Below are 11,503 nucleotides of genomic sequence, written 5' to 3' on the forward strand. Positions count from 1 at the left end.
GCACTATGATCAACAGAAGATTTTTGGCTTCCAAGTGTAATATTTTTATTCATTCTTTGCAACCATCTCTATAGGAAATCGTTAGAGAAACTTACACAAATTAATGTGGATAAATGCATGGAATATATTGGGTTAGGGGAAACTAGAAACAGATTTGTGGAATTTTTAGTGCTCTTTGAGCTTGATTATTTGCTTGCAGATGTTTCATTACCTGGCTAGGTAGCATCTTCAGTGCTAGAAAGGAGTTTAGTCTATGTTTATAGGCAGTAACTTGCCTTGTCAAGGTTGGTACCCCCACCAACCTTCTCCTTGCTTCCTTGAGTAGATTATTGTTTATTGCTTGATTCTTCAGTGTTAATCCATGCATATCTGGATATTGATTGCTGGAGAGGAGATGTTCTGATGTTTTTGTTTTTTTCTTAGCTCTTTTAAGTCTCTTTTGAATGCTGTGTAAATATGGTTTATTTCTATGTGTCTGTTAATGGCTGATTTGTCTGAATACCAAGCTTCTAGGAATTTCCTAGCATTTTTGGATTTAGCTTGGTCTAAAATGCTATTGTTTAGTCTGTTGTGTTGTGAAATTAAGGACTTTTCATTGTGTCTTCTGATTGCTACTTAGTGTTCTTGTATGTACTCTGCTAGTCTTCTGCTCATCTGTCCTACAAAGTGGATGTTACAATCCTTACACTGTATGTTGAAGAATGTAGATGATGCCTGTTTTTAATTTTTAGGCTACCATATCTTTTGGTTTACTTAAGATGTTTTGAAGAACTTTAGTTAGTTGTCTGTTACAGTGATGCTGTACAGTTGTAATTGCCTGTTGGTTATTTCTGAGATGTTTTTGATGTATGGTAGCGTTAAGCACTTTTTCATGAAGTTGCATGGGTATCCATTTTGTTGGAAGATGTATAGTATAGATCAGGCATGTCAAACTTGCGATGTCACGTGACGTCTTCCCCATTGCCAGCAATGGGGTGGGCGTGGTTTCGGCATGACGCATCTGGCCTGTGGGCCGGCAGTTTGACATGCCTGGTATAGATGGTCTGTTTTCTTTTTCTGGTTACTTCATTTTCATGTCTGTGCTCATCTAAATAATATTCTTACTCAGCTTCACTTGTGGGAGTTTGGGCTGTTACACCAAGGATTCCACAGTTCAATCCTGTGCTACATATATTCTCTTCTATTAAGAACAGATTTGATTTGCTTTTTTTTGAGAACTAAAGTTAATTATTATTCACAGAAGACTGGAAGCTCTAGAGACAGCATAGTCTTGGCCAGTTTGAAAGAGGATGTTGATTGGCTGAGGTTCTCTGCTCTCAGCAGTTGGCTAGCCCAGAGTAAGTCGAGATTTGCTAAAGATGCTTTCTGCAAATTCCAGAACCACAAAATTATATACAGTACCTAATTTCTGAATCTGTTTGAGATCTACACTTCGTGGGAAAATCATGAGTTATTTTGGTAGTATGTTGAGAATTATTAACAAATGAGGAAGCCGGGGTGTGGCAGATCTTTTTATTTCTAGAGTTACATGTTAGTTTCAGCTATAAATGCTATCTTTTTATTGCCTTATCGGCATTTGTTATATAAGCTCCTTCAGTGAATTAAAGGGAGACACTGAGTAATTCGTATTAAGACATAGTTATTTGTTTACATTCATCTAAAACATCTGCACCATTCTGTCAGACTTAGAATATAAATAATCTATACTGTGGGGAAAAAAGCAATGAGTAAGAGCGTTTTAAGGTTGATTTATATCTGATTTCCTCTGTCTGCATGACTGGTTTTCAGAACTTCATGGTTATCCTCATTGTTTGTACATGTAGATATTTTCTGTAATTGGTAAGGACATTTACTGTGCGTATTTCATACAGACATTTTTCAGATTTGCTTAGTTTCTATCCTGAAAGCTAGGTTATACAGTACATAAAAATATTAAACAAAATATATGCTGAGAAAAATTTAAGCATCCTGAGCATTGCTGATAACAGCATTGCTGTTGGCTCCATTGCTGATAGTTTAGCAATCATGCAGAAATTTGGTATTCCTGGATCTGCATCATAACTTATTTGGTATGTATTAATGCTAATAATTTGCTTAGGAAAGACCGCTGTATTTCACTGAGTATCATAAACTCCCTCCAATTCATATGCATAAGTGGTAGATAAAAGGTGTTCTCTTTTATCACATATTTTTATATCAAGGAAGTATTGCCCCATGAAACAAAATAGCTAAAAGAGGTTGTCATTATTTGAGACCTCTTAAATCGTTGGGTAGTTGAGTCATGAAAAACATGAATATGGAGCTTTTGTCAATCCATTGCCGTAATTTGAATCTTTCACAGCATTTCAGTGAGGTTAATTATATAATTTCGTGTCCCGTAATGTCATTGAGGAAAATACAAAATCATTCCAAAATTGATATGCTTGCACATTTCCTTGGCAGAGCTTCCAACCAAGAAACATCAGCTTCAAGCACTGAATCTTTTGATTCTTCTTCTCCCAGAGGGAAATAGAGATACACTCAAGGTTAGACTGTTGGTCTTATTTTTAAGTATTAGAATTGGTCATTGATAATTCCAGAATAAACGTTTGCTGGTTAAATTAAAAAAAAAATGACTACATGTTCTGAGCAGCCAGATCTGCTGCAGGTTGCTCAGTTGGGATCAGAATGATTTTGGAGACATAAAATGAAGATATTCAGTTTGAAATATGGAGATTCAGTGAACAAAAAAGAAAGTAACCTGGTATTTTTTGTCTACAAAAGAAGTAATCAGGAAGGACAAGATAGAACCAATTACCTTAAAAGGTGGTAATTTTTTTTTCTTTCCATTCTCTTGTCGTAGAGGATAGACAACCCCATCTTAAAAGGATAGTTCCAGCATGTATTTCCTGCACTGAGTTGTGGGATGAGGTGGGGGAAGTTATATTAAAATGGCCCTGCATTCTAGTTGCCATTTTCTTTTTGTATAATTCACCCAAGGGCTTCAGACTGCAGCAGAATAATTGGCAAGCACATAGGCATTGCAAGGCTGACATAAATAAAAATGGGACAATCTGATAGCGTGACAATTGTTGTGATTGGTTAACCCATATATCCTCTAGAATAAAAGCTACTTTAGTCCCTCTGTTTGTCATATTACTTGATTTTTGATGTTGGGCATCACATAGTTACACCACCAAAGAAGTGTACGTGATGCACTCCATAGATGCAATTAGCCATCTTTTTTAAAATAGGCTACTTGAATGCAAAGATTATTCATATAGCTACTTTTGAAATGGTGCTCTTGTTTTTAGGTGCTGCTTGAATTTCTTCAAAGAGTGATTGATCTTCGAGATAAAAACAAGATGACCCTCAAGAATGTTGCCATGGTTATGGCTCCAAACCTCTTCATGTTTCATGGTTTGGGTGCCAAGCCCACAGAACAAAGCGAGTTTGTTATGGCGGCTGGGACAGCCAATGTCATGCGCTTTATGATTAAATACCAGAATCTTCTTTGGACTGTAAGTTTGCTTTTGTTAAAAAGTGAGCGTTACTCTGAAAGAATCGTCACAGAAGCAGTGGGCCACCATTTTTCTGTCTTGGAGACAATTTAAAATTCTATAAATGCTTTATTAATTATATGTGAGTTTGAGGGAAAAGATGCCATTTTTTTATTTATACAAAGACCAAATGAATGTCCATCTAACTTTAGAAACAGGTTGGTTTTATTTGTTACCATATTAATCAACAATCCAGAAAAAAAAATAATCCAGTTTTATTTAATGCATAATCTATTTCCCCCCTGGAAACATTTACAAAATAAGTTATTATGCACTGGGTTCTTTAATTTGATTATTCGTTCTTCACACAATTCTTCCAACTTTGTAAACTGTTTTGTTTTTCACAGGAAACGATAACCTTATTAATTGAATTTAGCATACTTTATACATGGTCCTTGATGAAAACAATCACATTTTTCTTTCTAGAAATATACTCATGTAAAGCTGTTTGAGAAAAGACAGTCAGTGGCTGAATCCTTTTGCTTATGAGATTTTTTTTTTTATTGAGTTTCATCATGATGGGAGTAGTTGCAGTTGAGATTTAGAATAGAATAGAGCTGGAAGGGACCTTGGAGATCTTATAGTCCAGCCTCCTGCTCAAGCAGGAGAGCCTATACCAGTGGTGGCGAACCTATGGCATGGGTGCCAGAGGCGGCACTCAGAGCCCTCTCTGTGGGCACACGCGCTGTCACCCCAGTCCTAGGCCTTCAGCTGGGTTTTATAAAACCTTTTCGCTTAAAGCCTCTGCCGCCGTGTGCAAAAAATAAAAGGTTCAATCAATTAGTCAATTTCAACTTCTGGCGGGGGAAAAAATGATCTTGCAAAGTTGGAATTGATTGATTGAACTTTTTAGTCCCACCCAGTCTGCCATTACCACTGCAGCCACGCCCACCCAATGGGCCACACCTACCCGGTACCCGACGATACATAAGTGGGTTTTGGGTTGCAGTTTGGGCACTCGGTCTCTAAAAGGTTCGCTATCACTGGCCTATACCATTTCAGACAAGTGACTGTCTAATCTCTTCTTAAAAATCTCCAGTGATGGAGTGCCCATGATTTCTGGAGGCAAGCTGTTCCACTGGTTAACTGTCCTCATTGTCAGGAAGTTTCTCCTTAATTCCAGGTTGCTTCTCTCTTTGATCAGTTTCCAACTATTGTTTCTTGTCCTGCCATCTGGTGCTTTGGAGAATAACGTGACCCCCTCTTCTTAGTGGCAGCCCCTCAAATACTGGAATACTGCTATCATGTCTCCCCTATTTCTTCTTTTCTTTAGACTAGCCAAGCCCAAGTCCCACAGCTGTTTTTCGTATGTATTAGTCTCTAGGCCTTTGATCATCTTAGTTGCTCTTCCCTGATTTTTTTCCAAACTCTAAACGTCTTTTTTGTGATATGATTGGCTGCAGTATTCCAGGTGTGGTCTTACTAAGATTTTATAAAGCGGTACTAATACTTTGATCTTGATTCTATGCCTCTGTTCATACAACCCAGGATTGTATTAGCTTTTTTGTGGAATTGTGACTTGCACAGAAAGGCCAGGTGCAATTGTTTAAGATACCATGGCATCTGGAACTGAGGCTGTTGGCTAGAGGCACAAGGCAGACTCTTTGTACTTAATATAGAATATATATCACTCCACTGAGTGTGTAGCAATTTGATCCTGAAATAATACATTTCGTTTTAAACAGGAAACTTCCCTGGTACTGAACATAAATGCATCTGCTGTTCATTTTTAGTTGCTTTGTTATTGGAAAGCTTCCAACAGATGTTTACCAGTGTCTTAAGGGAGCAATAGTAATGTTGCAATAAAACATGCTGTCTGTCTGCATAGATTCCTACGTTTCTTGTGAACCAAGTAAGAAAGCAGAACGCTGAAAGTCAGAAAAAGGAGCGAAAGGACAAAGCCATGAGGAAACTTCTGAAAAAAATGGCCTATGACCGAGAAAAACATGAGAAGCAAGATAAAAGTATCGGCGATCAAAAGAGCGGCAATGATGTAAGCAAACACCTTTTAACAAAAGTCCACAGTTCCCACTTCAGCTGGACTCAGGTGGACGAGACCGGGGGTCCTCAACCTTGGCAACTTTAAGCTTTGCTGGCTGAGGAATTCTGGGAGTTGAAGTCCATAAGTCTTTAAAGTTGCCAAGGTTGAGGACCCCTGGACTAGACCCTCCAAAGCAAAAAAAGTTGTATCTCATGTTTTTAACTGTAGAAGTTGCCTGTAGTAAATTGTAGGAAAATTGCCTGAGATTGTGGTTGCTCTTACTGGAAGTCTCTCAGTCATACCTGTGCACTTCCTTACAATTTTTAGAGTTCAAATCGCCACCCTAACCTGAATAAAGAAGGGAAACTAATCCTTACATTGTAAGCAGTTGTACTACTGGCACATTTGGAAGTTATGAAATTGGGGAAATGCTGGTATAATCTGTTTGTAGCTGAAAGAATTATACAGCTGCCCGGGACACAATGAGTCTTTTTATTTCTCAACCATGCTGTTGGGCTTAAAGATAAAACTATTAGTACAGTCTCAAAATAAAGCAGTGTTAAGTACTTAAAATATAGTCATTGCAAACATACTGTATGTTCTAAGCCAGACATGTCAAACACAAGGCCCGGGGGCCGGTTGCGGCCCGCGAAGTGGTTTCATGTGGCCCACGAAGCCATCCTGGAAACAGTGAGAGAACGGCCCCCGCTGCCTTGGCCCTGGCCCAGGCTGGCTGGGAGCCAATGTACAATTTTGTGGTGGCCATCTATGCTGAAACGCATTTAGTCTTAGCTCCACAAGGCCGTCTAGAAACAGCGAGGAACCAGCCCCTGCCGTGTCGGCCCAGCCCCCTGGGTGCATGCTGGGGAGGTGTCACCCTTTGTGAGGAATGAAGAAATGGACCATGCCTTGGCGCTTGCCCCGGTCCCACGCCTTTCTGCCAGAGACCCTCAGATCTGTCCCACTCCTGCCCAGGCCCCCACAGCCACCCTTGACGTGAACGATGTAGAGCTGGCCATGCCCACCCAGTAGACCACACCCACTCCATCCACGCCCACCCAATAGGCCGCACCCACTCTGGCCACACCTACCCGGCCCCCGAAGGGCAACCACAATGCTGATGCAGCCCTCAATGAAATTGAGTTTGACACCCCTGTTCTAAGCAAACTTCAATTTTCTTTAGCTGTCCAGTCATCTTTAAAAATCAAAACTGTTGCTAGAATATATACTTAAAAAAAAAAATCTGGATAGCTTTAGATAATGATATCTATTAAAATATCAACATGCTCTTAACATGATGCGTAACAGAAAACCAGCCAAATATAAAAATAAATATTGCAAATATTTATTTTTCTGAATATAGATTTTCTTCCGATTAATCCACATTTTCTAACTGAATATTTACAATCTTAGTGGATTGGAGCCATCTTGTGGACACATTTAGAATTGAGCATTTGTTTTTCTATTGAAAACAAATTAATCTTTCATTGTGATGGAAATGGTCATTTTTGATTCTGTGGACCCAGAGCAGGAGTGGATACCTAATAGCCCCAGTTACATAGCTATTTTATGGCCCCCAGCTGTGGTCTTCAATTATTATTAAAAAATTGCTTAATTGTTTTAAAAATTCTCCCAATTTAAGAGAAAACCTGGCAGCAATTCCATCTCTCCATGTCTGCATGTTCTGGTCCTACCACCTTTGCATCATCTCTCCTTTGTTCAGCTCGCTCTTTCCTAAAATATATTAGGCAGGGGTCTTGGCAACTCAAAGCTGGCCCATCCAGGTAAGAGAAAGACACTTACTGGGACATAATGTAAATTGTCATGTTTCTCTGTTGTTTGAAACTTATGACTCTGTTATTGTATTCCTCACTCTTAATTCAAAGATAACTTGAAATTCCATGTTTTGACTTCTGTCCTCTGCATTCCTGCTATTTTGTAATAACATTTTCTGTTTTCCTATATAGGTAGTTCTCAAGTTACAACCATTCATTCAGCAACCATTCAAAGTTATGGTGGTGCTTAATAAATGGTACTTACACCCAGTCTCCAAAGTTATGGCTGCTGCTAATGCCTCTGTGATCATAGGATCACAATTCTGGCACTTGGCAACCTGCCTGCACTTACAATCTTGGAGAATATCTCAACACTTCCTATCTGTCTATCTCCCCCTCCTCCTTCCCCCATTTCTGCCCTTTTGGCCTCTCTGCATAGTAGTACTTAGTGGTGGTGGCAACAGGGCTGTAATAGAGGCTGGGGCCTTTGCTCTACTTCAGCCCCAGAGCTACCACTGCTGAGAAATGCTGCCTCAAGCCCCATCCTGTGGCCAGCCATCACGGCACCATAGTGCCAAGCCTTATTTCTTCTGATGCCAGTGAGGAACACCTGGCCTGGCCCTATGCAAGGCAGCTGCTGGTTGTGCCAGGATTTTTTCCCCAAGGCTGCTCATGCCACTTCCAAATAGAAGAGAAAGAGGACCAGGCCTGGCGCATCTCAGCTGTGGGAAAAAGATGGCTATATTGACCTGGGGGCAGCAGGGCCGGTGGGATGGCAGGGCGAGCAAGTGCAGGGCAGCAAGGGCTGGATGGGTGATAGAGTGAGCTGAACATAGGGCAGAAGGGCCAGCAGGGCAGAGACAATAGAGTACAAAGTGACCAAAGGGCAGAGATGGGGAGAAAGAGGCAGGTGGGGCAGCTGTGAAGTGTAAGCAACCCCTTATCTTACCAGGTGTGAGGCTGGGAGGGGATGACTTGGATTGGGATGGGTCCTTGCCTAACAACCAGTGGGATTCAGTTAATGACAGCAGCGGGGACCGCTGGCTTTGCTGTTGCCTAGCAATGCATCACGTGACACTGTGTTGTACAACTATATCGCTTAGTGGAATTTCTGAGTAGGATATTCCAGTCCCAATTACTGCTGTAACTCAAAGATTACCTACATCTTTAAATCATTAAAATATCTAGCTTACACCTGTTCCAATGCTTGCTTTCACATTCTGACATGCGGAACCAGGATGAAAGTAATGTGCAGTGATTCTTTAGAGTTATGCTCTATATCTTAACATTTGTATAAAATGCTGTGTGGTACATGTTGAAATTTAAACAGTGGGTTTCTTTTATACTTGAATTATAAGATAACCTCTTTCTGAATATGAAATTTGAAATCACACACTGTTTGATATTTTGGAATTATTATACTCTTATCAGAAGGGGAAATGGCATTTGGTTAGAAAATTAAAACTTGATCCACAAGTGCTTTTTAAGAGTGTAATATTCTAAAATGAAGGGTTCTCCCCCCCACCTTCATTACAGAACAGGATCTTATTAATATATAAATGAGTTAGCTCAAATGCAGGTTCTTAATATGTAGCTTGTAAATTGGTGGTTAAAAACCCATCATCCTATTTGTGAACAAGTATGTCCCATTGCTCTGAAAAAGAGAATTTGAAAATATTTGAATTTTGGTAAATTGCACCATAGACCAGGAAACAGATAGCTTCTGCTTTTCACAGGACAAAATGCCAGATTTGAGCATTCAATCTGCCCGTTTGCTCATTCATTCCGCACAGATTTGGAAAACCTTCTCAAAGCCAGCTGCGAGGTGCTGTGTTCCAATTTCATTATTGTATTGCAGGCCGATATTCCAGAGGGAGTAATACGGGTTCAAGCACCTCATCTTTCCAAAGTTTCCATGGCAATTCAGCTGACGGGAGAGCTAAAAGCTGGTGATATCATTGCCAGGTTCCTCAGCCAGAAAAGGTACAAGCCTGTCTGCCTTTCTCTCTCTGTCTACTAAGCCCGCCATTTTATGAAATGTTAACTTTGAATTCTGCCACAGGAGGGGATGGACAGAGGTAATGAATTTTCTCCAGAGGATCAATGACTGACCTTTTAAGTAAGGGGGAAAAAAATCAATGAAAAGAAACTTTTTTTAAAAAAAACCAACAGCCTTATGGTCGGTAGTTCCTCTAAGGCAGGGATAGGCAACCTCAGCTCTTTTATGACTCATGGACTTCAACTCCCACAATTCCTGAGTCAGCTATGCTGACTCAGGAATTCTGGGAATTGAAGTCCATGAGTCATAAAAGAGCCGAGGTTGCCTACCCCTGCTCTAAGGAGACTGTTGGCACTGCATGTGGAAGGAATCACCAAGATATCCACTGTAGGACCTCATCTATATTTAAAATGTTACCTGGCTGAAAAATTGCACCAGTGTTGCTGAGCTGTTTTTTCTACATAGCATTAATGAAAAGAGGATGCTGAGATAGAAAGGAGATTGTTTTTAACCCCTTAAGAATAATTGTGCCAGTGCAAAACAGATTTTGAATTAATTTTCACTTGTGATGAGTACATGCAGGCATTTGAATCCAGATGTTCCACTATAGAAACAGGAGACTTTCCTTCTTGCCCTTGCCTGTTGATACCCACACTTTTAAAGGGGACTGTGGAATCCCCAATAATGCTCTGCTTTTCTCCTGGGAAACATGAGAAGGACCTTGGCTCCCTCTTTACATGCAGTGGGATCTTTTGATCTACACTCCTTATTTTATGGAAGAGTTACTTCATTGTAGGGTGTCAGGTTGCTCTCGTGAATATACAGTATTCATTTCTAGTGTCTCTTAGATCTTTAAATTGCTCCATAACCTGAGTATTACAAGATTCCCAAGAGTATAAATAATCTGCTCTCCAGGATTTAAATATGCAGTTCCATTGTTGGTTTTGTCAAATGGAAGTGGATGATCTGCTTCATTTCTGAAACAAGGCAGCCAAGCTGGCTTTAGCATAAAATCTGGCATGTGTATAGGTAGCCCTGAGGTACAGGTTGATTCTTGCTTAATGATCACAACTGGGACTGGCAATTCTGTTGCTAAGTGACATAGTCATTAAGTGAGACATCATCAGCCTGCGACAGACTTACAACCTCACTTTGGCCATGGTCATTAAATGAACCCCCTGGGGTCTTTAAGTGTGACATATGTAACTTGCAATTTTACTATATGTGACTATAACTTGCCATCTCTATTGATTCTGCTTGTTGAAAGTTGGCTGTAAATGTGCAAATGGCAATCACGCGACCGTTGTAGATACCGATGAATTGCGAATCATGTGACTGCAGGGATACTTTATTATTATTATTATTTATTGAATTTATATACCGCCCTATCTCCCTTACGGGACTCAGGGCGGTGAACAGGGAATAATAAAAACCACGATAAATATACACAAGTTTCTGTTCTAAAATCAAATTAAATAACAGGCCTGCTCTAAAAGTACCCCATACAAAACCCCCACTAAAACATAATCAAACTATGCCAGGCCGGCCGCATGGAATAGATGGGCCTTCAGGGCTCGGCGAAAAAGGCGCAGGTCTGCAACTGTACGTAGGTCGGGGGGTAGGTCATTCCAGAGGGCAGGAGCTGCCACAGAGAAGGCTCTCCCCCTGGGGGTCGCCAGCCGGCATTGTCTGGCCGACGGCACCCTAAGGAGGCCCTCTGTGGGAGCGGACTGCTCGAAGGGAGGTGTTTGGTAGGAGGCGGTCTTGCAAATACCTAGGTCCATTGCCACGGAGCGCTTTAAAGGTTGTTACTAACACCTTGAAGCGCACCCGGAAGGCCACAGGCAGCCAGTGCAGCTCACGCAGGAGAGGTGTTACATGGGAACATCTAGAGGCCCCCAGGATCCCCCGCGCGGCCGCATTCTGAACTAGCTGGAGCCTCCAGGTGCACCTCAAGGGGAGCCCCATGTAGAGAGTGTTGCAATAGTCCAGGCGGGAAACGAGGGCTTGAGTGACCGTGCGTAGAGCGTCACGATCCAGAAAGGGGCACAACTGGCGTATCAGGTGAACCTGATGAAAAGCCCCCCTGGCCACGGCTGTCATATGGTCGTCTAAAGACAGCCGAGTATCCAGGAGGACGCCCAGGTTGCGGGCCCTCTCCGCGGGGGCTAATGACTCGCCCCCGATAGCCAGGGATGGAGCCAACTGA

The 11,503-nt window shown here is 41.3% G+C and overlaps 1 protein-coding gene across 1 annotated transcript in view; it reads left to right on the forward strand.

Moving 5' to 3' along the window:
- Positions 1-11,503, forward strand: part of ARHGAP18 (Rho GTPase activating protein 18) — a 67,528-nt gene that overhangs the window by 53,038 nt on the left and 2,987 nt on the right. Inside the window, exons 10-13 of the mRNA XM_015817642.1 lie at positions 2,443-2,525; positions 3,294-3,500; positions 5,368-5,532; positions 9,154-9,278. Coding sequence (XP_015673128.1) covers positions 2,443-2,525; positions 3,294-3,500; positions 5,368-5,532; positions 9,154-9,278 — 580 coding nt within the window. The remainder of the gene's footprint in view (positions 1-2,442; positions 2,526-3,293; positions 3,501-5,367; positions 5,533-9,153; positions 9,279-11,503) is intronic.

Source organism: Protobothrops mucrosquamatus, unplaced genomic scaffold, assembly GCF_001527695.2.
Source record: "Protobothrops mucrosquamatus isolate PMUCROS unplaced genomic scaffold, P.Mucros_1.0 scaffold614, whole genome shotgun sequence".
Lineage (NCBI taxonomy): Eukaryota > Metazoa > Chordata > Lepidosauria > Squamata > Viperidae > Protobothrops > Protobothrops mucrosquamatus.